Source organism: Ornithorhynchus anatinus, chromosome 2 (assembly GCF_004115215.2).
Source record: "Ornithorhynchus anatinus isolate Pmale09 chromosome 2, mOrnAna1.pri.v4, whole genome shotgun sequence".
Lineage (NCBI taxonomy): Eukaryota > Metazoa > Chordata > Mammalia > Monotremata > Ornithorhynchidae > Ornithorhynchus > Ornithorhynchus anatinus.
In genome coordinates, this window is record NC_041729.1 from 60640095 (window position 1) to 60665907 (window position 25813).

The 25813-nt window shown below is 48.3% G+C and overlaps 1 protein-coding gene across 1 annotated transcript in view; it reads left to right on the plus strand.

Moving 5' to 3' along the window:
* LOC114818249 (ectonucleotide pyrophosphatase/phosphodiesterase family member 7-like) overlaps positions 1 to 25813 on the plus strand; it is a 147798-nt gene that overhangs the window by 51319 nt on the left and 70666 nt on the right. Inside the window, exon 6 of the mRNA XM_029083251.1 lies at positions 8572 to 8750. Coding sequence (XP_028939084.1) covers positions 8572 to 8750 — 179 coding nt within the window. The remainder of the gene's footprint in view (positions 1 to 8571; positions 8751 to 25813) is intronic.

Genomic DNA, 25813 nt, shown 5'->3' on the forward strand with positions numbered 1-25813 from the left:
GAGACAGTCCCTGCCCTTTGATGGGCTTACAGTCTAATCGGGGGGTGGGGACGGACAGACAAGAACAATAGCAATAAATAGAATCAAGGGGATGAACATCTCATTAAAACAATGGCAAATAAATAGAATTAAGGCGATGTACATTTCATTAACAAAATAAATAGGGTAATGAAAATATATACAGTTGAGCAGACGAGTACAGTGCTGAGGGGATGGGAAGGGAGAGGGGGAGGAGCAGAGGGAAATGGGGGAAAAAGAGGGTTTAGCCACGGAAAGGTGAAGGGGGGCGGTAGAGGGAGTAGAGGGAAAAGGGGAGCTCAGTCTGGGAAGGCCTCTTGTAGTAAGTAAGTAGGGTTTTGAAGAGGGGAAAAGAATGAGTGTGGCGGAGGTGAGGAGAGAGGGCATTCCAAAACCGCGGAAGGGCGTGGCCCAGGGGTTGACGGCGGGATAGGAGAGAACGGGGGACGGTGAGGAGGTGGGCGGCAGAGGAGCAGAGCGTGCGGGGTGGGCAGTGGAAAGAGAGAAGGGAGGAGAGGTAGGAGAGGGCAAGGTTATGGAGAGCCTTGAAGCCTAGAGTGAGAAGATTTTGTTTTGTGCGGAGGTTGATAGGCAACCAACTGGAGGTTTTTAAGACGGGGAGTGACATGCCCAGAGCGTTTCTGCAGGAAGATGAGCCGGGCAGCGGAGTGAAGAATAGACTGGAGTGGGGAAAGAGAGGAGGAAGGGAGATCAGAGAGCAGGCTGACACAGTAATCTAGCTGGGATATTACGAGAGCCCGTGACAGTAAGATAGCCATTTGGGTGGAGAGGAAAGGGTGGATATTGGCTATGTTATAAAGGTGAGACAGGCAGGTTTTGGCGACAGATCGGATGTGTGGGGTGAACGAGAGAGCCAAGTCAAAGATGACACCAAGGTTGCGGGCCTGAGAGAGGGGAAGGATGGTCGTATCGTCCACAGTGATAGGGAAGTCAGGGAGAGGACAGGGCTTGGGAGGGAAGATGAGGAGCTCAGTCTTGCTCATGTTGAGTTTTAGGTGGCGGGCAGACATCCAGGTGGAGACATCCTGGAGGGAGGAGGAGATGTGAGCCTGAAGGGAGGGGGAGAGGACAGGGGCAGAGATGTAGATCTGCGTGTCATCTGCGTAGAGATGGTAGTCAAAGCCGTGAGAGAGAATGAGTTCACCAAGGGAGTGAGTGTAAATGAAGAACAGAAGAGGGCCAAGAACTGACCCTTGAGGAACTCCAACAGTTAAAGGATGGGAGGGGGAGGAGGAGCCTGCCAAGGAGACCGAGAATGACCGGTCAGAGAGATAAGAGGAGAACCAGGAGAGGAAGGAGTCCATGAAGCCAAGGTGAGATAAGGTATGGAGGAAGAGGGGAGGGTCGACAGTGTCAAAGGCAGCTGAGAGGCCAAGGAGGATTAGAATGGAGTAGGAGCCATTGGATTTGGAAAGAAGGAGGTCATGGGTGACCTAAGAGAGAGCAGTCTCGGTAGAGTGGAGGGGACGGAAGCCAGATTGGAGGGGGTCCAGGAGAGAATGGGAGTTAAGGAATTCTAAGCAGCGATTGTAGACGACTCGTTCTAGGATCTTGGAAAAGAAGGGTAGTAGGGAGATAGGGCGATAACTGGAAGGGGAAGTGGGGTCGAGAGAGGGTTATTTTAGAATGGAGGAGACATGGGCATGTTTGAAGGCAGAGGGGAAGAAGCCATTGGAGAGTGAGGGTTAAAGATAGAAGTTAAGGAGGGGAGGAGGGAAGGGGCAATGGTTTTTATAAGGTTAGCGGGAGTTGGGTCCGAGGCACAGGTGGAGGGGGTGGCACTTGCGAGGAGGGAGGAGTTCTCCTCTGAGGATACTGCAGGGAAGGATGGGAAAGTAGGGGAGAGGGTTGCGGGGGGAGGCGGGAGGAGGAGGGGTGACTTTGGGGAGTTCAGACCTGATTGTGTTAATTTTCTAGATGAAGTAGGTGGCCAGATCATTGAGGGTGAGGGATGGGGGAGGGGGAGGAACAGGGGGCCTAAGGAGAGAGTTAAAGGTCCGGAACAATTGGCGGGGGTGATGGGCATGGGTGTTGATGAGGGAGGAGAAGTTTTGCCTGGCGGAGGAGAGGGCAGTGTTAAGGCAGGAAAGGATAAATTTGAAGTGTTTGAGGTCGGCTTGGTGCTTGGACTTTCGCCAGCAGCGCTCGGCAGCCAGAGCAGAGGAGCCTAGGAGGAGGACAGAGGCAGTGACCCAGGGCTGTGGGTTAGTGGAGCGAGAGCGGCAGAGGGAAAGGGGGGCGAGAGAGTTGAGATGAGTAGAGAGAGTGGAGTTGAGCGCGGTGACCTGATCATCGAGAGTGGGAAGAGAGGACGGGGGGCAAGGTGGGGAGAGATGCTTTTGGAGAGATGGATGGGATCAAGAGAGCGGAGGTCTCTGTGGGAGTGTAGCAAAGATTTGCACGGGGAGGGAGTGTGAGAGATGAGGCAGGTGAGAAGGTTACGGTCTGAGAGAGGGATTTCAGAGTCGGTGAGGGAGGAGGTAGTGCAGCGGTAGGAGATGACGAGATGGAGGCTGTGACCGAGTCGGTGAATGGGCTAGGTATGGCGGAGCAGGAGGTCGGCAGAGTCGAGGAGCGCTAGCAGGCAGGCGGCAGAGGAGTCACCGGGTACATCCACGTGGATGTTGAAGTCTCTGAGGATCAGAGTGGAGAGAGAGAAGGAGAGAAGGAAGGTGAGAAAGGGGTCAAGGTGGTTGAAGAAGTCGGAGGTGGGACCGGGAGGGCGGTAGATGACAGCTACAAGTATCTGGAGGGGGTGGTAGAGGCGAATGATATGGGCTTCGAAAGAGGGGAAGGAGAGGGAAGGGGGAGGAGGGATAGTGCGGAAGCGGCAACGGGGTGAGAGGAGGAAGCCGACACCTCCTCCCTTACCGGTGAGTCTGGGGGAGTGGGAGAAGAAGAGGCCTCCGCTGGAGAGAGCAGCGACGGAGACCATGTCTTCGGAAGTGAGCCACGTTTCTTAAAGGGTGAGGAGGGGGAGAGAACGGGAGAGGAAAAGGTCATGGACAAAAGATAGTTTACCTGTAATGGAGCGGGGGTTCCAGAGGCCACACTTGAAAGTAGCTGTGGGTGCGGGGGGGGGGGAGGGGAGAGAGCGGGCGGAGGGGAGGGTTTGGATGGGAAGGAGGTGGTGGGGCCCTGGACGGGGAGAGGGGGATGAGGGGTAGCGGTGGGATAGGAGGACTGGGATGGGGTGTGGGTGGGGAAGAGAGAAGGGGGGAGGGAGTGAGGAGGGGGTTTGGTGGGGGGGAGAGGAGGGGGAGGGGGAAGAGGGGTGGCGCTGGTAAAGTGGGGTTCTAGGGTGGGGAGGAGAGGGGGAGAGGAGGCAGAGGAGAGAGCGGGAAAGAGCTGGGGGAGAGAGGGGAAGGGGAAGTAGACGATTGGGAGGGGCAGGAGGGAGGAGAGGAGGTGGAAGGACATGGTTAGGCCAGGGAGGTAGGTGGTAGCACTGACAACAATTAATAATAACATGCGAAATCGGTAATATAGTAATATGATAAAATATGATACAATAGAATAATATTAATAAGCGGGTGATGACCAGGGTCGGGGGTCGACTTGACTAAAGGTCGACCTGATCAAAATCGAAGTCAAAAGGCTAGCGGCAAGCAGAGTCCCGGGGCTCATGTCCAAATGTCTCTGAGGCGGCGGCGGGGGTCCTGAGGGTGTTCGGGGTGGGTTGTGGGTGTAGGTGGCGGCTAAGGTAAGATAACATGGTGAGAACAAGGACATCGTCGCCCGGGGCGGGGGAGGGTGAGTGAGGGCTTCCCAAAATGACCACTTTGGGCGGAGTGGGAGAAAGGCAGTTGGGGAGCACAATGTCCCCGGGCCCAAGCAGGGGGACACAATGTCCCCAGAGCCAAGCAGGGGAGCACAATATTCCCAGGGGAGCACAATGTCCCCAGGTCCGAGCAGGGGGACACAATGTCCCCAGGTCCAAGCAGGGGGACACAATGTCCCCAGGGGCGAGCAGGGGAGCATAAAGTCCCCAGGCCCGAACGGGGAAGCAGAAAGGGAGCTGGTGGCTAGGGGGTCTGCGGGGGCGGGGGGGTGCGATCCTTAGTGTCAGAGTCCTTGAGAGGGGGTGCAGAGGTCCAGGTAGTGAAGGGTTGAGGCGGGCACTGGTCCGGGCGGTCAGCGGCAGAAGGGCTTGGTGGGAATAGGGGCCAGGCGGTGCAAGGCTCCCCTGCAAGGGAGAGAGAGGAGCTCCCGAGTCCATGTTGCGGCCAATTCAATGGGGAACAAGGTGCCTGGCGGTCCGGAGCTCACCTCCAAGGGAGCAGAGATCCTAGTGCTATTTGCCAAGCACTTATTATGAGCCGAACACGGTAACAAGCACTGGGATAGACACAAGATAATCAGCCTGACTGCAGTCTCTCTCTCACATGGGACTCAGTCTAAGATTCCGTAGTTTTACATGTTGAGTCCAGGACAGGGGTCAAAAGGATGAGCAGGAGAGGAAGTGGCAGCTCTCACGTGCCTGTTCATCTTACCTCAGGCCCCAGGGCATCCTGAAAATTGAACACTAAACTTTGTAGCCAATAACTGGATTTGGATACAGAGAATTGGTCTGCTCCCTCATAAACCTGCTGGGAACATGACAAGTGTGAGAATACACTATGAATTGCTAAGCTTCTTAAGCTCCTGGGCAACTTCTTTAAATTATTGAGAAGCAGCATGCTGAGTAGATAGAGCACGGGTCTGGGAGTCAGAAGGACCTGGGTTCTAATCTCGGCTCCTCCATTTGTCTGTAATGTGACCTCGGGTGAGTCACTTAACTTCTCTGTGCGTCAATTGCCTCGTCTGAAAAATAGGGATTAAGTCTGCAAACCCCACATATTCCATCAATTAACAGCATTATTTTACAGCTTGGTCGCAGGATGATTTTTCCAATTGGGTACCATAAATGGGAACTGGTTCGTAGGTCCATCTATCAGTATATCCTGTTGAGTGTCTGGGATCTGACACAGAAAATGGAGGGTTTTCCATGGGAGAGCTGTGCAAGCAGTGGCAGCAGCCATGGTTATATTTTTGGTGGCTTCTGGAGAAATTGTGTGGTGGGGGGTGGGATGCTGTCCCCCCAAACCTGCCTATTCTGAGAAAATGATTCCATTGCAAAAAGAGTCAGTCACTGCTTTATAGTTTACACTTGCTGAAGCTTTATTAAAATCCACCTAAAATAAGTTAAAAGACCAGAGCATGCCCTAAAATTCCCACCCACCCAGCCTCCTGCTGCTGACCTGGCTGCCTTAGTGATAGTTTCCAGGGGTTTCTGGAGAAACAGGAGTTCAGGGTCCTGAGCCCCAAGTTCTGTCCCCTCTGTCCACTGCTCCAACACAAAACTCAGAGTGAATACCAGGAGGATGACTACAGCTTTTGGCCTTTTCCTTTGAGTCCCCAAAGAGGATCTCACTGGTGGATGTATCTGTCGACCTGACTCTTGTGTCAACCCTTCCTGCGGTGACATAGTAGTGGAAAGTGGAAAAAGTTGTGGCAAGAGTGGTAATATCACCTCTATTTGCAGAGTTTCATGTTTACTGGTTTTACATTTGTCCTTAGAGCTGGTGACACTGAAGGGCTTCTTTTGTACAATCAGTTGATTTTCAGGTAATTGTAGGATCCGATTGGGTTACACAGAAACTGAGAAAGAGACAGGGAGAACATTTTTGAAAAACCACAAATCAGTATGTTCCCCCATCCCCATTCCCAGCCATATTCACCTCCTCCCAACCAGAGGCAGAGAGGGGACCTGGAATAGGTCGTGCTCAGTCCCATGCTGCCTAAAAAATCCTGCTCCATGGAATCCATCGCCTGGAACACTCACTAGTCCACAAACTCAGCACTTCCTCCTGGGACTGCTGTGTGCCTCTCCATCTCCCGCCACTACACCATACCACACCCCTGGCTCCCACCCCAGAGGGGGATAGAGGGGAAGAGAGGCATTAAAGAGAAGCAGCACATCTTAGTGGATAAAGCATGGGCCTGGGAGTCAGAAGGTCATGGGTTCTAATGCCAGGTCCACCACTAGTCTGTGTGACTTTGGGCTAGTCACTTGACTTCTCTGTGCCTCAGTTTCCTCATCTGTAAAATCAAGATTGAGACTGTGAGCCCCATGCGGGACAGGGACTGTGTCGAACCCAATTTGCTTGTATCCACCCTAGCGCTTAGTACAGTGCCGGGCACATAGCATTATTATTATTATCACAGGAAGAGAGGGAGGGAAAACCAAACTGGCTTCTTCCCAGATCCTCTGGACAGGGCAGAAGGGGGAACCTCAAAATCATCTGCACTGGTCCACAGCCTGTGCCCTGACCTGCTTTCCCCCTCAACCCTTCATGAAACTAGTGGCAAATGCTGAGCTCAGTGAAAACTTGGCAAGTGGAAGGTCCCACCCTGCTTACTTCCCCCACATTCACACCCTCTTCTGGGGCCCAGAGACTACAGTGCTTAAAGGTCTTGGGCAGTCAGCAAGGTTTGGCAGCATTTTATCAGATTATTTTGGAAGAATTTGCCAAGTAGCAGGCTTTCTATCACTTCCTTCAGGAAACCCTTGGAATTTTTCTCTTGATTTTTCCCCCCAGCAATCATTTTCTGAATCTTTTGGCCATTCCCGAAGGGCAGAGATGGAGGTAGAAGGAGACCAGGAAGTGGGGAAGCCCAGGGTTGGGTGTTGAGAGATACCTGACTCCAGCCCAGGTGCCTGGTCAAAACCAGAGAGGCCTCAGTGGGAAAGAACCAACTGCTTTCCCCTTTGGGCCTTTTCCTTTCTCTTCCTTACTCTCCTTTCCTTCTTTCTCTCCTCTCCAACCCATAATTCACTCTGCTGCCCAGGTTCTGCACACAGCTCCCCACTCCTCAGAAACCTCCAATGGTTACTCACTCCTTGCCACAACAAGAAGAAACTCCTGACTTCTGAATGGAAGGCACAGATCTCTCCCTTTTACTTAGCCACTCTAGTCCCCCTGGATGTAGTCTTTGTTCTTCCCAAGCTACTCTGCCCACTTTGCCCTCACCATCTTTTTTCCCACCTCTGACCCATGGCTCACTCCCTTTCTCATGCCTAGAACTTCCTCTTCCTTCTAATCTGCCAGGCCACAACTCTCCCCATCTCAAAGACCTTTTGAAATCCCACCTTCTCCAGCTGGCCTTACCTAATTAATTTTTCTTCTCCCCAATTCACATTCTTCCAGCTTGTGCACCCCCTGACCATTAATGTTCATTGTGGGCAGGGAACGTGTCTGCAAATTCTGTTGTATTTTACTCTCCCAAGTGCTTAGTACAGTGCTCTGCACAGAGAAAGCACTCAGTAAGTACCATTAATTGACTGATTGATTGATTGATCAGGCGTCTCACAGGTTGTGCCACAGAGCTCGGGGAGACTGGGCTAGAGAGTGTGAATGGCTCAGGACAAACCATCATCACTGCTGCGAAAATGACTCAAGGAAGTGTTGGTGACTGAGCAATGCCCACTCAGAATGGTAAGAGGACAGAAAAATTATATGGGCACGGTGTGTAAGTGTGAAAGAGATTCCTTCTTGGTTGTGCATCCATGGTACAATCTCACCATGAGAGCATTGTCTTCCAACCACAGGACTACTCTATATTCATTTGCCTCTGTGGGGGGAGGGGGGGAAAGGTGGGTGGTGCTTATCTGAATCAATCAATCCATCAATCAATGATATTTCTTGAGTGCTTACAGTGTACAAAGCACTGTTCTACACACTTGGGAAAGTACAGTAGAGTAAGTAGACATGATCCCTGCCCTCAAGTAGCTTACAGTCTAATGAGGGAAACACTGGAGCAAACTAGGAGAGTGGAAAAAGAAGTGAAGGTAACAATGAATAATGTGTGTGTCATTGTATGTGTAGGGGGTTGGGGGGGGCGGGATGCATGAGTGAAATCTGAGCAGGCAGCAGAGCACATCTAGTATATCTAGGTTTTGGGGAGTTGCTTTTTTTGATGGCATTTGTTAAGTGCTTACTATGCGCTGGGCTCTGTACTAAGCACTGAAGAAGATACAAGATAATCAAGTTGGACACAGTACCTGTATCACATGGGGTTCACAGTCTAAATTGGAGAGAAGAGGGTTTAATCCCCATTTTACAGATGAGGTAACTGAGACACAGATAAGTGAAGAGACTTTCCCAAGATCACATAGCAGACAAGTGGTGGCGCCTAGTTTAGAACCCAGGTCCTCTGATTCCCAGCCCCATATTTCATCCCCAAGGCCACAAAATGCCCTGATTGGAATTTTGTCCTGTGAAGTCTGATAAATGGATTTCTTTCCTGATAGATTTCTGCCTTCTCTGCTTCCTGCCCTGCAACATGCAGGGAGTCACTGCAAAGATAGCATAGCTTTGCTATGCCATCTATTTATCAGCCTGAACTTTGCTCAATGTCTGATTAAAAGAAGGGAAATTGGAGCCTAAACTCAGACTCTTTCTTAATCCAAGCTGACAACATGAAAGCGCTAAGCTCTCTCTCATTCTTTCTTCTACTCCTGGGTTTAACCTCCTCCTCTCCTATCACCAGAAATAAGAAGAACTTCAACAAACTGTTGATGGTTTCCTTTGATGGGTTCCGCTGGGACTATGACCAGGATGTCAACACCCCAAACATGGATCAGCTGGTGAAGGAGGGGGTGAAGGCTAAATACATCACCCCACCATTCGTCACCATGACATCTCCATCCCATTTCACCACCATCTCCGGTGAGTTCCAAACCAAAAGAGGCAGTGGGAAGCAAGACACTCTTTAGCATTTTCTCTCTTGGAAAAGTCACCTAACCCTTAATTAGTCAGTAGTGTCCATGTCCTATGTATCTTTATATTCCCTGTGCTCCTAGAACTGTGTTCCACACATATTAAGAACTCCATCAATGGCAAAGATGTCGATGATGATGGTGATGATGATGATAATAATGTCAAGCAAGAGGAGCATAGATAGCATGAAAAACTTGAAAATATTAGTCAAGATCTTCAGCCTTCTCCCTCTCCAAATTTTTACTAGAGCTGCTAACAAGGACCCAATCTGATGGCTTGAGTTCTCTCTTTTCATTTTTCCTGGCCACTCTCTGGTGGGAATGCTAATGAGCCAGAAGGAAGGCTGCCAAAGGGAGAGGAGAAATAAGGATATGGGTATTCTAGCAAACTGGATAATTATCTCCTGAATGGTTCCAAAAAAGCTGGGTGTTGTGGAAAGGTTGGGAGGTTGTCAGAAATGTCTTTTAAATGTTGCTTGATTTACTTCCACAGCATTCATTCATTCATTCATTCATTCAATTGTATTTATTGAGTGCTTACTGTATGCAAAGCACTGTACTAAGTACGTGAAAAAGTACAATACAACTATAAACAGTGGCATTCCCTGCCCACAACAAGCTCACAGTAATTCACTGTTTGTGTTCCTGAGAAGACAAATCCCATGTCAATTTATTTGCCAAAAAAAATCTACCAAGGAATAAAGGAAAATTGAATTTGGAATTACTATCTTACACAGGTCAGAGAGGAAGGAAATGGGGAGACGATCCCTAGCCAAAGGACAATTCATTCAATAGTATTTGTTGAGTGCTTACTATGTGCAGAGCACTGTACTAAGCGCTTGAAATGTAGAAATCGGTAACAGACAGTCCCTGCCCTTTGACGGGCTTATAGTCTAATGAATGCTTTGGTCTAGTTGAAATGGAAGACACACTACATTTAGATCCCTTTGTTCAAATTGATGTTTGATTTTTTCATTCATAATCAGCTGGAACTAAGTGAGCTCCATGGTCATTATATAATGTCCAAATTGGCAGATAAAAGTGAGTGATCTCTCCAAAGGAAGCTACTAACTGAAAACACGAGGAGGTATGCATGAGTGTCCCAATATTTCCAAAATTTTCTGTATAAAATTCCTTGGAGACAGGGAATGTGTGTCTGGATTCTGTTTATGTCCCCAGGGGCTTAATATGGCACTTTGTACTCAATAGGTGCTCAATAAATATTACTGATTGATCAACTGACTCACCAATTTAAAGAAAATAAGAAACTAGAAAGGTAAAAACCAGATTTAAAAATATCAGAGAAAATAACCAGATAAAATAATAATAATATCTAGGTTTTGTGGGGAGATGGGTTTTTTTGATGACATTTGTTAAGTGCTTATTATGTGCAGGGCACTGTACTAAGCACTGGGACAGATACAAGATCATCAAATTGGACAGAGTACCCTTACCACATAGGGTTCACAGTCTAAATTGGAGGGAGGAGGGTTTAATCCTTATTTTACAGATGGGGTAACTGAGGTAAAGAGAAGTGAAACGACTGGCCCAAGATCACAGAGTGGACAAGTGGTGGAGTCAAGTTTAGAACCCAGGTCCTCTGATTCCCAGGGCCAGAACTGAAAAAGTGAAGTAATACCTGAGCACTTGTGAACTTCCTGATTCTTTGATAAAGGGTCAAACTTCAGACACCAAGCTATGGGAGAGTTAGTGCCATGAGAAGGCATAAATTTAGATGAGGATATCCAGACCTGCAGAGAAGCAAGAGCAGTGAAATCCATGGCTGGTGAGGTCAAAATATCTGAAAGGACTATCAGTGCATTCTGTAGAAAATAATAGAAACCAAAAAACTACTTTGAGGGTGTGATCAAGATGGGAGGAGGTTACAGGCAAATGTGCAAAAGATAGGAAATGAAGCAGGTCCCACGTAGTTCTCTGCAGCTGGAAAGCTGTGAAACTGAAGCAAGAATGACCACTGGGTAAAATATTACGATTCGATCCACCAAAAACTTGCTCCACAGATCTGCTCACCTATGGAGGCTTCAAAGCCCACAGGAAGCCCTTGAGGGCAGGAATCGTAACCACTAACTCAACTGAACTCTCCCAAGGGCTTAGGCCTTGACTCTGCCACAGTCGACTATAAGCTCCTTGAAGGGAAGGATCGTGTCCGCTAACTCGATTGAACTCTGTGTGGGAGTGTGGTATTTGTTAAGTGCTTAGTACAGGAACTGTACTAACTGCTGGAGTAAATATAAGTCATTCGGCTTGGACACAGTACCTGGCCCACAGGAAGGTCATGGAGTCGGGGGTCCTCAAAGGATGTCTGTTTCTGGGCCGCGTGGTGGGGAGGCAGTTGGGGATGTAATGTCCCATGGCCTTGGGGGGATTTCTGCTCTCTCCTCTGCCTCCTCCCCCCCCCCCCGCCCTAGAACCCCACTTTACCAGCGCCACCCCTTTTCCCCCTCCCCCTCCTCTCCCCCCCACCAAACCCCCTCCTCACTCCCTCCCCCCTTCTCTCTTCCCCACCCACACCCCATCCCAGTCCTCCTATCCCACCGCTACCCCTCATCCCCCTCTCCCCGTCCAGGGCCCCACCACCTCCTTCCCATCCAAACCCTCCCCTCCCCCCGCTCTCCCCCCCGCCGCACCCACAGCTACTTTCAAGTGTGGCCTCTGGAACCTCCGCTCCATTACAGGTAAACTATCTTTTGTCCATGACCTTTTCCTCTCCCGTTCTCTCCCCCTCTTCGCCCTTTAAGAAACGTGGCTCACTTCCGAAGACATGGTCTCCGCCGCTGCTCTCTCCAACGGAGGCCTCTTCTTCTCCCACTCCCCCAGACTCACCGGTAAGGGAGGAGGTGTCAGCTTCCTCCTCTCACCCCGTTGCCGCTTCCGCACTAACCCTCCTCCCCCTTCCCTCTCCTTCCCCTCCTTCGAAGCCCATATCATTCGCCTCTACCACTCCCTCCAGATACTTGGCGCTGCCATCTACCGTCCTCCCCTTTCCACCTCCGACTTCTTCAACCACCTAGACCCTTTTCGCACCTTCCTTCTCTCCTTCTCTCTGCTCACTCTGATCCTCGGAGACTTCAACATCCATATGGATGTACCCAATGACTCCTCTGCCGCCCGCCTGCTATCCCTCCTCGACTCTGCCGACCTCCTGCTCCACCATCCCGCGCCCATTCACCGACTCGGTCACACCCTCGATCTCGTCATCTCCTACGGCTGCACTATCTCCTCTCTCACCAACTCTGAAATCCCTCTCTCTGACCGTAACCTTCTCACCTGCCTCATCTCTCACACTCCCTCCCCCTGCAAATCTTTGCTACTGCCCCACAGAGACCTCCGCTCTCTCGATCCCATCCGTCTTTCCAAAAGCATCTCTCCTCACCTTGCCGCCCTGTCCTCACTTCCCACTCTCGATGATCAGGTCTCCGCTCTCAACTCCACCCTCTCTACTCATCTCAACTCTCGCCCCCCTTTCCCTCCGCCTCTCTCGCTCCACTAACCCACAGCCCTGGGTCACTGCCTCTGTCCTCCTCCTAGGCTCCTCTGCTCTGGCTGCCGAGCGCTGCTGGCGAAGGTCCAAGCACCAAGCTGACCTCAAACACTTCAAATTTATCCTTTCCTGCCTTAACTCTGCCCTCTCCTCCGCCAGGCAAAACTTCTTCTCCTCCCTCATCGACACCCATGCCCATCACCCCCGCCAATTGTTCCGGACCTTTAACTCTCTTCTTAGGCCCCCTGTTCCTCCCCCTTCCCCATCTCTCACCCCCAATAATCTGGCCACCTACTTCATCACAAAAATCAACACAATCAGTTCTGAGCTCCCCAAAGTCACCCCTCTGCCTCTCCCCTCCCCCCTACCAACCCTCTCCCCTACTTTTCCATCCTTCCCTGCAGTATCCTCAGAGGAGATCTCCTCCCTCCTCTCAAGTGCCACCCCCTCCACCTGCGCCTCGGAGCCTATTCCCTCTCACCTTATTAGAAACATCGCCCCTGCCCTCCTCCCTTCCTTAACTTCTATTTTTAACCACTCACTCTCCAATGGCTCCTTCCCCTCTGCCTTCAAACATGCCCACGTCTCCCCTAAAAAAACCCGCTCTTGACTCCACTTCCCCCTCCAGTTATCACCCTATCTCCCTACTACCCTTCCTTTCCAAAATCCTAGAACGAGTCGTCTACAATCGCTGCTTAGAATTCCTTAACTCCCATTCTCTCCTGGACCCCCTCCGATCTGGCTTCCGTCCCCTCCACTCTACCGAGACTGCTCTCTCTAAGGTCACCCATGACCTCCTTCTTGCTAAATCCAATGGCTCCTACTCCATTCTAATCCTCCTTGACCTCTCAGCTGCCTTTGACACTGTCGACCCTCCCCTCTTCCTCCATACCTTATCTCACCTTGGCTTCATGGACTCCTTCCTCTCCTGGTTCTCCTCTTATCTCTCTGACCGGTCATTCTCGGTCTCCTTGGCAGGCTCCTCCTCCCCCTCCCATCCTTTAACTGTTGGAGTTCCTCAAGGGTCAGTTCTTGGCCCTCTTCTGTTCTCCATTTACACTCACTCCCTTGGTGAACTCATTCTCTCTCACGGCTTTGACTACCATCTCTACGCAGATGACACGCAGATCTACATCTCTGCCCCTGTCCTCTCCCCCTCCCTTCAGGCTCACATCTCCTCCTCCCTCCAGGATGTCTCCACCTGGATGTCTGCCCGCCACCTAAAACTCAACATGAGCAAGACTGAGCTCCTCATCTTCCCTCCCAAACCCGGTCATCTCCCAGACTTCCCTATCACTGTGGATGGCACGACCATCCTTCCTGTCTCTCAGGCCCACAATCTCGGTGTCATCCTTGACTTGTCTCTCTCGTTCATCCCACACATCCTATCCATTACCAAGACCTGCCGGTTTCACCTTTACAATTTTGACAAGATCCGCCCTTTCCTCTCCACCCAAATGGCTACCTTACTGCTACAGACTCTCGTTATATCCCGGCTAGACTACTGTGTCAGCCTTCTCTCTGATCCCTCTTCCTCCTCTCTCGCCCTGCTCCAGTCTATTCTTCACTCCGCTGCCCGGCTCATCTTCCTGCAGAAACGATCTGGGCATGTCACTCCCCTTCTTAAACACCTCCAGTGGTTGCCTATCAACCTCCGCTCCAAACAAAAACTCCTCACTCTAGGCTTCAAGGCTCTCCATCACCTTGCCCCTTCCTACCTCTCCTCCCTTCTCTCTTTCTACTGCCCACCCCGCACGCTCCACTCCTCTGCCGCCCACCTCCTCACCGTCCCTCGGTCTCGCCTATCCCACCGTCGACCCCTGGGCCACGTCCTCCCGCGGTCCTGGAATGCCCTCCCTCCTCACCTCTGCCAAACTGATTCTCTTCCCCTCTTCAAAACCCTACTTAAAACTCACCTCCTCCAAGAGGCGTTCCCAGTCTGAGCTCCCCTTCTCCCTCTACTCCCTCTACCGCCCCCCTTCACCTCTCCGCAGCTTAACCCTCTTTTCCCCCCATTTCCCTCTGTTCCTTCCCCTCTTCCTTCCCATCCCCTTAGCACTGTACTCGTCTGCTCAACTGTATATATTTTCATTACCCTATATATTTTGTTAATGAAATGTACATCGCCTCAATTCTATTTAGTTGCCATTGTTTTTACGAGATGTTCTTCCCCTTGACTCTATTTATTGCCATTGTTCTTGTCTGTCTGTCTCCCCCAGTTAGACTGTAAGCCTGTCAAACGGCAGGGACTGTCTATCTGTTGCCGACTTGTTCATTCCAAGCGCTTAGTACAGTGCTCTGCACATAGTAAGCACTCAATAAATACTATTGAATGAATGTTTTACAGATGACATAACTGAGACATAGAGAAGTGAAGAGACTTGCCCAAGATGAGCCAGGATTAGGACCCAGGCCTTTCTGACTCCCAGGCCTGGGGTCTATCCACTAGGCCACGCTGCTTAGGACAATGCTTTGCTCTCAGTAGACTAGAAGTTCCTTGAGGGCTAGGGATTTTCTGTTAATTTCAATATATTCTCCCAAGCATGTTAATGCAGTGCTCTGCTCACAGTACTCAAGGATACTCCTTGAGGTTGAAGATTGTGTCTACTAATTCGATTGTACCCTCCCAAGTGTTTAGTACAATGCTTTCCTCACATTAGACTGTAAGCTCATTGAGAGCAGGAATCTTATCTAACAATTTGATTGTACTCTCCCAAGAAGTTCCTTAGTTCAATGCTATTCTCACAGTGAGTTTTGGCTAAGTGCTATTGATTGATTGTTTCCAGTAATTGCACTCTAAACACTCCAGGCCTATCACAACTCACTGGTAAGGGTAAATATAATTGAACATATTCCAATAACTGAGGAGTGTGGCCCATTAGGCCTGAAAGTCTAATTCTGACTCTGCCCCTTGTCTGCTGTGTGATCTTGGACAAATCAGTTCACTTCTCTGGGCCTAAGTTATCTCACCTGTAAAATGAGGATTAAGACTTGAGCCCCATGTTGGAAATGGACTGTGTCCAACCTCATGTTCTGGAGAAAGTATATCCATAGAGTCGCTATGAATCAGAAATGACTCAACAGCACTTAATAATAAAACCTCAGTTTAGTATAGTACCTGGAACACTGTACACACTTAACAAATACCATAAAAAAAACAGCCCCGTGTGGACCAGAGAGCATGTTTTGTGCAAAGTAAGCACTTAATAAGTACTGTTGTCCTTATTATTCTTATCATCATTTATATTGTCTGTAGCCACAGCATCCCTATCAGAATTCACTGGTGTGGGTGAATGTTATGAATATAATCCAATAATGACACTCCCATACCTATCAGAATTCATTGGTATTTAACTTCATCAACAGGATTAAAACTGACCTCTGCCTGCCCCTGATGTGTGGAAGAATAATCCGTAATAGAAAAATAATGATTACTAACTGGGACTGCCAGGCACCCAGAGAGCTGACACAAATGATCTAAAAACTCACTCTTCTGGCTTAATTACCAATTAACTGCTTTTCTTATAAGAACCTTTTAGTGATTTAAATTGAAAAAAAGATATAAAAGGAGTTTTGTTAAATTATTTCATGTCTATCAGAAACAGCTGAGTTGATAGTTCCAAAACAGAATCTAGAAAGTACCTCAAAATCAAATGCCTGAGGAGCAGCACGGTGCATGAAGTTCAACCAGTCAATCCCATGATCCCTTATCCAACAATTCTCACCTAGGCAGGCTTCTCAGAGGTGAGATCACTTAGTTCAACTCTGTAAGAGCCCTAATCTCTCCTAGTGGCAAGAGCACGGGATTGGGAGTCAGAGGTCATGGGTTCTAATCCCAGCTCTGCCACTTGTCTGCTGAGTGACCTTGGGCGAGTCACTTAACTTCTCTGTGCCTCAGTTACCTCATCTGTAAAATGGGGATTGAGACTGTGAGCCCTATATGGGACAACCTCATTACCTTGTATTAACTCCAGAGCTTAGAACAGTGCTTGGCACATAGTGAGCGCTCAACAAATACCATCATTATTATTATTATTATTATTATTATTATTATTATTATTAATCTGAAGTATGAACCAAGCTTGAGAAGCAGAGTGACCCATTGGATAGAGCATGAGTCTGGGAGTCAGAAGGACCTGGGTTTTAATCCCGACTCTGCCACTTGTCTGCTGTGTGATCTTGGGCAAGTCATGTAGTTTCTCTTTGCCTCAGTTACACTGTCTGTAAAATGGAGATTAAAACTGTGAGCCCCATTAGGGACATGGACTGTGTCCAACCTGATTACTTTGTATCTACCCAAGTGTTTAAAACAGAGCCTTCTGCATAGTAAACGTTTAACAAATACCTTAAAAATAGACATTCTTTCGATTCTTTGCATCGTGTCCCTGCCTTCCTACAGCTGTCTCTGTGACACTTTCTCTTCCAGACTCAATGAAAGTCAGTCAGGCTCCCCCACACAGGCCTACAAATATTCCTCAGCTTTCAGAAGGACTGAGGACTCCCACTGGGTTTTTATTTTATCCAAATAGTTTTGGTGTGTTTTTTTTAATTTGTGATCAGATCTTCCTCCCACATTCCTGGGTACAGATGGACCCTGTCTGGAACAACCTAGCTGATGTAAATAGCTTCCCACAAAGAATCCTGGATCTGCTCCTTCCCTTCCGTCCAAAGAGCTACCACATTCATCCAGGCACTTGCCATATTCTGGCTTGACTAATGCATCAGCCTCCTCACTAGTTGCCCTGTCTCCAGTCTATCTCCTTTCCAGTCCATACTTCACTCTGCTGACCAGATCATTTATCTTAAACAACACTCTGACCACATCACCCCATTCTACCCCAAGACCCTCAGGGGTTACCCATTCCTCTCCGCATCAAGCAGAAACTCCTGACCAGTTGGTTTAAGTCACTCAATCAGTCCTCTTCCTCCTACCTATCGAGTCTCTTCTCCCAGTACATCCCAGCTTACATGCTCCATTATTCCCACATTCACCATCACACGGAGCCTAGTTTTTGACTTCCATATTTCCTCCAGCCTTCCATGCTCAGAACTCCCTCCCACTTCTTGACTTCTTGGCTGATTGATTGGATGCTAGGGAATGTTCAGTCCATGGCAAGAGGTTTAAAATCCCCAGGCCCACTTAGCATGAACTCAATATTCATTCATTCATTCAATAGTATTTATTTAGCACTTACTATGTGCAGAGCACTGTACTAAGCACTTGGAATGTACAATTCGGCAACAGATTGAGACAATCCCTACCCACTGACGGGCTCACAGTCTAAAAGGGGGAGACAAATAGCAAAGCAAAACAGAACAAAACAAAAACAAGACAACATCATCAAGATAAATAGAATCAAGGAGATATGCACCTCATTAACAAAATAAATAGGGTAATCAATAATATATACAAATGAGCACAGTGCTGAAGGGAGGGGAAGGGGGAAGAGCAGAGGGTGGGAGAGGGCAGAAGAGGAAGGGGAGCAGAGGGAAAGGGGGGCTCAGTCTGGAAAGGCCTAATACTTCCCATATCCCTGAAATTGTGCTGGATCATAGGTTAGACTTTCTCATAAGAGCATAAGTGTTTTATAAATACTTTACTTGGACAGTCCGTGGTAATTCTGGGCCAACTGGATCCTCGGGGTCATGAATAGTAGTTTCTAACTCAACATGAACTTATTTCATAAACTTGTATCTACCTTAGCCCTGAGCATGTTGTAAGCATGTAAGGAATGTCACCTCTGGCTGCACCAGACATTCCTTTCAGAGGCTCCAAAAGGCACAGCTGGTGGCCATAGTTGCCCACCACCACATCTCCCTGGATTCACTGACTGCCCCCTCTCCACTTTTGCTGCCTTGGTTGCTTTGCTTATTCTGGTAGAAATGGCAGACACCTAGTGGCAGGGGCACAGACTGCTTGCAGTGGTGGTGGTAGAAGGGTGAGCAGCAGGTGAAAGCTGGTGCCAGTGTGAGCAGCAGTAGCAGCAGACAGAGACAGCCCAGACACAGGAAGAGTGTGAGGGAGGAGTGCTGAGGGAAGAGGAGAAGGAGTAGGAGGGGGAGGGACAGGATAGGAAGGAGGAGGAGCAGGAGGAGGAAGAAGAGAAGGAAGATGAAAAGAAAGCACAGAAGGGGCAGGAGGAGCTGGGTTCTAATCCCTACTCCACCCGCTTGTCTGCTGTTTGACCTTGGGCAAATCATCTAACTTCTCTGTGCCTCAATTTCCTCATCTGTAAAATGGAGATTAAGACTGTGAGTACCATATGGGACCTGACTGTGTCCAACCTGATAATCCTGTATCTACCCAGCGACACAATAAAGTGTCTGGCACTTAACAAATACCATTAAAAAAAAAAAGAGGAGGAGGAGGTAGTCCATCCCCAATCTTATACTTCATTTTTCCCCTTTCTTTTCTTTTCTTTCTTTTCTTCCCTGTCCCCATTCTACCTTTTCCTTTTCCCCGCTCTCCTCTCTCCCTTTCCCTTTGGGCCTGTTCCCTGCCAAGTCCCACCTTTTCATTCATTCATTCATTCATTCATTCATTCATTCAATAGTATTTATTGAGTGCTTACTGAGTGCAGAGCACTGTACTAAGCACTTGGAAAATACAATTGGGCAACAAATAGAGACAATCCTTACCCAATGGGCTCACAGTCTAGAAGGGGGAAGAAGTCTAGAATTGGGAAGAGTCTTGAAGGGGGAAGAAGTCTAGATGGTTTTCTGCCATCCTACCTTGAGCCTCTCTAAATCTGGTCACCTGAGTATCTGAACAAAGAGAAAGAAATCATGAGAAAGCTTCTTTGAAAGTCAGCAACAAAAAATCCAATCAAATCCATCAATTAATGAGTGGTATTTATTGAATGCTTACTATGTTGCACTTAGGAGAGTACATTACAGTAGAGTTGGTAGACATGTTCCTTGCCCACAAGAGGATTATAGTCTATAGGGAGAGACAGACATAAATATAAATTATTTTTTATGTTATTTGTAAACCACTTACTATATGCCAGGGACTATAGTAAGTGCTGGGGTAGATACAAGCTAAACAGGTTGGACAGAGTCCAAGTCCCACAAGGGGCTCACAGTCTTAATTCCTATATTACAGATGAAGTAATGAGGCACATGGAAGTGAAGTGACTTATCCAAGGTCACAGGGCAGACAAGTGGCAGAGCTGAAATTAGACCCAGGTCCTTCTGACTTCCAGGCCCATGCTCTGTCTACTAGGCCATGCTGCTTCTCTGTACATAAATAAATAATAAATTATGGACAGGTACATAAGTGCTTCAGGGCTTAGGGTGGGGCAGATATGATGTGCTTAAAGGGTTCACATCCAAGTCAATAGGTGATGCAGAAGAGAGAGGGAATAGGGGAAAAGGGGGATTAATCAGGGAAAGCCTCTTGGAGGAGATATGATTTCAGTAATGTTTTCAAGGTGAAGTGAGTGATGGTCTGTCATATTTGTGGGGGAGGGAGTTTCAGGCCAGAAGAAGAAGGACTTGGTGTCACCAGGTGGAACCAGCCACAGGGTAACTTGTGAATTTGTGGATCAGGAGCTTGGAAAAGGATTCACAGACTCGAGGGTTATGGGTAGCAGAAGCAAGTTGAGATTACAAAACAAAGAATAAATTGAATTTCCCTTTTCAGGAGGAATACATTACTAGCAAATGGCAAACCACCTAGCTCTACTTACAAATGCTTCCCAGTCAGGAGGAATACACTTAGGCGCCACTGGCAAGCAAAGCTAATCCTAGATTACTTATCACCAAGTGCACTGGCCAGCATGGTCCCCAACTTCCCAGAGAACCATGGGGAAGAGATGCCATTAGTCTCCTCCCGGGGTACCCTTCTAAAGTGGGCTATCTTCCAGGAGTCCTTCCGAGAGAATACTCTCTTCTCCTTGCTCCAGTGAGGAGATCGATTGCTCACTCAGCAACATACAGGCTCCAACAAAGTGTCATCCCTGATTCTGGGTAGAGGTAACTCGCCACATTGCTGTGACAGAGTTCCAACCTACTAGCAAGGGCTCATGGAGGCTCCCCTCCAGATATACCCTTCTAATTCCTGATCCATATCCCCCTCCATGGTCATATTGGGAGGATTGTGTGGCAAGACACATTGGAATTTTCCTTATCACTCACTGCCAGCCCCTCCAGCTTCAGGGATGTTGTGGGTTTTCAGAATCTAGGAGCCCACTGTTCTTCATTCCTTACTACTTGGCCTCCAACATCAATGACCTTGTGGGTTTTGGGAATCACAGGGGCCAACACGTGTCAGATGGGTGCCAGGATATATGTAGAGTGTTTGTTCAGAGCAAAATGGAGGCTTGATACAAAATAGAGTTGGTCCAGGCAAGGACCAACCTGGGCCAAGAGTGAACAGTCATATGTGGCCAAAGGGTCAGTGATGAGATAGACAAAACTGAGTTTCAGTAAGTATGTTGGCATGAGAGGAGTGAAGTGTGTGGGTTAGGTTGTAGTAGGAAATCAATGAGGTAGAGGAGGTGAGCTGATTGAGTACATTTAAATCAATGGTATTTATTAAGCACTTACTGTGAGGAGAGCATCATATATTCCACAATTCCCATGCACAGGAACTAGTTCTGAACTAATAATAATAATGATGATAATGATGATAATTGTGGTATTTGCTAAGGTCTTACTATGTGCAAAGCATTGCACTAAATGCTGGGATAGTTTCAAGAAAATCAGGTTACAGTCCCTGTCCCACAAAGAGTTCACAGTTTAAGTGTAATTCGGGATGCTCAGAAATCATAAAAACGAATTTCCTTGCATAGATGCTCCATTCTGTTTAATCTGTGCCTCAGGCACACCTTTAATTATTGATTTTGGATGTCAAGAGCATGATGAATATGGGATTACTCCTCTGAATCAAAGAAAATCCACCCAAAATTCTCATGCAGTTTCAGAAAACTAAAGTAACTGTAGTTGCCCATTCAACTTCACATCAAAAAAAAAAAAAAACCCTTACCATTGACTTTAAAGCATTCAATCACCTTGCCTCTTCCTACCTTACCTCCCTGACTTCATACTACACTTCAACCCGCAAGTTCGCTCCTCTAGTGCCAACCTACTCACTGTACCTCAATCTCATCTATCTCGCTGCTGATCTCTAGCCCAAGTCCTGTCTCTGGCCTGGAATGCCCTCCCTCTTCATATCTGACAATCATTCTCCTCACCTTCAAAGCCTTATTGAAAGCCCATCTCCTCCAAGAGGCCTTCCCTGACTAAACCTCATTTCCTCTTCTCCCACTCCCTTCTATGTCACCTTTGCACTTGGCCTTGCACCCTATATTCACCCTTCCCTCAGCCCCACAGAACTTATGTACATATCCATTATTTATTAATTCATATTTATGTCTGTTTCCCCCCCTAGACTATAAGCTCTTGTGGACAGGAAACACATCTGCCAACTCTGTTTTATTGTACAACTACAAGCACTTAGGACAGTGCACAGTAAGCATTCAATTATTAGATCGATTGATTGAAACTTTCTAGAGGTTAAGGGATCAGTTATGTCACCTGAAGGTAGAAGTCATAATTGTGATAATGACTGTACTACTATTAACGGGTTAAAAGTTAAGAACATTCACAACACAGATCAAAGGGAAAATAATAATTCATAAAAAGAAAAGCAATTACTTTGTTATGGGAAGTAGCATGGCCTAGTGGAAAGAGTATGGGCTTGGGAGTCAGAGGACATGAGTTCTAATCCCAGTTCTGATGCATGTCTGCTGTGCAATCTTGGGCAAGTCACTTAATTTCTCTGTGCCTGAGTTACCTCATCTCTCCCTCCTCTCAAGGAGCCCACCTCCTCCCTCCTCGCAAGTGCCACCCCCTCCACCTGCGCCTCGGACCCCATTCCCTCTCACCTTCTTAAAACCATCGCCCCTGCCCTCCTCCCTTCCTTAACTTCTATTTTTAACCACTCAATCTCCAAGGGCTCCTTCCCCTCTGCCTTCAAACATGCCCACGTCTCCCCCATCCTAAAAAAACCCGCTCTTGACCCCACTTCCCCCTCCAGTTATCGTCCTATCTCCCTACTACCCTTCCTTTCCAAAATCTTAGAACGAGTCGTCTACAGTCGATGCCTAGAATTCCTTAACTCCCATTCTCTCCTAGACCCCCTCCAATCTGGCTTCCGTCCCCTCCACTCTACCGAGACTGCTCTCTCTAAGGTCACCCATGACCTCCTTCTTGCCAAATCCAATGGCTCCTACTCCATTCTGATCCTCCTTGACCTCTCTGCTGCCTTTGACACTGTCGACCATCCCCTCCTCCTCCATACCTTATCTCACCTTGGCTTCACAGACTCTGTCCTCTCCTGGTTCTCCTCTTACCTCTCTGGCCGATCATTCTCGGTCTCCTATGCTGGAGCCTCCTCCCCCTCCCATCCTTTAACTGTTGGAGTTCCTCAAGGGTCAGTTCTTGGCCCTCTTCTGTTCTCCATTTACACTCACTCCCTCGGTGAACTCATCCGCTCTCACGGCTTTGACTGCCATCTCTACGCAGATGACACGCAGATCTACATCTCCGCCCCTGTCCTCTCCCCCTCCCTTCAGGCTCGCATCTCCTCCTGCCTCCGGGACGTCTCCACCTGGATGTCGGCCCGCCACCTAAAACTCAACATGAGCAAGACTGAGCTCCTCATCTTCCCTCCCAAGCCCGGTCCGCTCCCAGACTTCTCCATCACCGTGGATGGCACGACCATCCTTCCCGTCCCGCAGGCCCGCAATCTCGGTGTCATCCTTGACTCGTCCCTCTCGTTCACCCCACACATCCTATCCGTTACCAAGACCTGCCGGTTTCACCTCTACAATATCGCCAAGATCCGCCCTTTCCTCTCCACCCAAACGGCTACCTTACTATTACGGGCTCTCGTTATATCCCGGCTAGACTACTGTGTCAGCCTTCTCTCTGACCTCCCTTCCTCCTCTCTCGCCCCGCTCCGGTCTATTCTTCACTCCGCTGCCCGGCTCATCTTCCTGCAGAAACGATCTGGGCATGTCACTCCCCTTCTTAAACAACTCCAGTGGTTGCCTATCGACCTCCGCTCCAAACAAAAACTCCTCACTCTAGGCTTCAAGGCTCTCCATCACCTTGCCCCTTCCTACCTCTCCTCCCTTCTCTCTTTCTACCGCCCACCCCGCACGCTCCACTCCTCTGCCGCCCACCTCCTCACCGTCCCTCGGTCTCGCCTATCCCGCCGTCGACCCCTGGGTCACGTCCTCCCGCGGTCCTGGAACGCCCTCCCTCCTCACCTCCGCCAAACTGATTCTCTTTCCCTCTTCAAAACCTTACTTAAAAGTCACCTCCTCCAAGAGGCGTTCCCAGACTGAGCTCCTCTTCCCCCTCTACTCCCTCTGCCATCCCCCTTTACCTCTCCGCAGCTAAAGCCTCATTTTCCCCTTTTCCCTCTGCTCCTCCACCTCTCCCTTCCCATCCCCACAGCACTGTACTCGTCCGCTCAACTGTATATATTTTCGTTACCCTATTTATTTTGTTAATGAATTGTACATCGCCTTGATTCTATTTAGTTGCCATTGTTTTTACGAGATGTTCTTCCCCTTGACGCTGTTAAGTGCCATTGTTCTTGTCTGTCCATCTCCCCCGATTAGACTGTAAGCCCGTCAAACGGCAGGGACTGTCTCTATCTGTTGCCGACTTGTTCATCCCAAGCGCTTAGTACAGTGCTCTGCACATAGTAAGCGCTCAATAAATACTATTGAATGAATCATCTGGAAAATGGGGATTAAGACTGTGAGCCCCATGTGGGACAGGGACTGTGCCCAACCCAATTTGATTGTACCCACCCTAGTGCTTAGTACAGTGCCTGGCACATAGTAAGCACTTAACATGTAATGATAATAATAATAATGTTGGTATTTGTTAAGCGCTTACTATGTGCAGAGCAGTGTTCTAAGCGCTGGGGTAAATACAGGGTAATCAGGTTGTCCCACGGGAGGTTCACGGTTAATCCCCATTTTCCATAATAGTACCATAATAATAATTATTATTATTAAATGTGTATAAATCAGATCAGACACAGTCTCTGTCCCTGTCCCACCTGGGGCTTAAAGTCTAAGTGAGGAAATATAATTGTCCTTTTCATTAGAAGAAGACACCACCAATGGAGTAGTTCACTTATGAATGTCTACGTGGCTGAAAAAAGACCAATACAGGATTCATAGTCCTGGTCACATTGGACACACACAAAAAGGTTGTCCTTTGCAGGGTTGTACTTAATGTTTGTAGCTCTTGGTACTGGTTTTTCTCTTTATCTCTCTTTCCATAAGAAACCTTTGTTCCAAGAAAGTCAGTCCCTTCTTAAGGCATCATTCAGGTCTCTCCTCAGCAACTGACTTCCAGTTTTCAACTGGGATATAACATCGTCTAAGGCTTTGTTTTACTGTGTCCTTCAAACACTTCCTCTGTCCACCCTGATTTCAGTTTCCCCATTTCAGCTCTCCATGCAGCAGCTGCTTGGGTTTCTTCTGTTGCTCACTCTCCTCATATGTTCCGCCCATCATAGCTGTGTAAAGGTGAATGTAGCTCTGGTGTTAGTGAGAAACACATCCTAGAACTTCATTGTTCATTGTTTTGCCCTTCTATTTGATGAGTAAGGATGGTAAATGATGCTTGTGGAACTGCTTCAGGAGCCGGATGTGAAGTCTGTGTTTGGTCAGGGGCTCAAGGTCCCAGAATAGGTTGGACAACACTCCAGCTCTGTAGACTTTTAGTTTAGTCTGGAGACTGAGAGTGCCAGAGGGTGAGAGTCGGATAGCGTCCCAGAGGATGTGTTGACCTTCTTGATTTCATTTTCTATTTCTGTATCCTAGGAGTAGACATATTGAAAAAACCCTATAATAATAGATTGTAAACAATAACAACAAACTAAGCCAACAAGGTCAAGAAAAGTAAATTAACAAGTCTGGGATTTGAGAGGTCTGATCACTCCCACTGCTCCAGGGATAAAGTCCTTAATTACAAACCAGTGCAGCCTTGCTAGAGTTCAAATGTTGCAAAGGTAAGACACTGAGGTGCCCTGATGTGGGGTCAAAACAGTCATTCACCAGACACCCCTCAATGCCCTTACGTACGTTGTACATACTGAATAATGAACTGATGCCATTTCATCTCATTGTGTGTACAACACAGGCAACGATGTCATATGCAGTATTTTCTGCAATAGTGTTCATTCACCACTGCTCCAACCGAGCCCCTCTATCTCCTACCCAGCTTTGAGAAAGGCAGCCAGGTACCTGTTTTTTAGAGAAGCCACGCGGCAGCCATTTATAAGAAAGCCCAGGTGGCCACAATCTTTAAGGAGTCCTGGGTGGCACCTTGATGCTTCAACTTATTTCACTTCTCTCTGAGTCCAGCCCTGGCTCCGGCCCCCATGTAGCTCAGTTCCTGTCCATCCCCTTCCCAATCAGGGAATGGGGCTTCTGGTGTGTAGTGCTCTGCAAAACTGGGGAAGGTAGATCCACGCG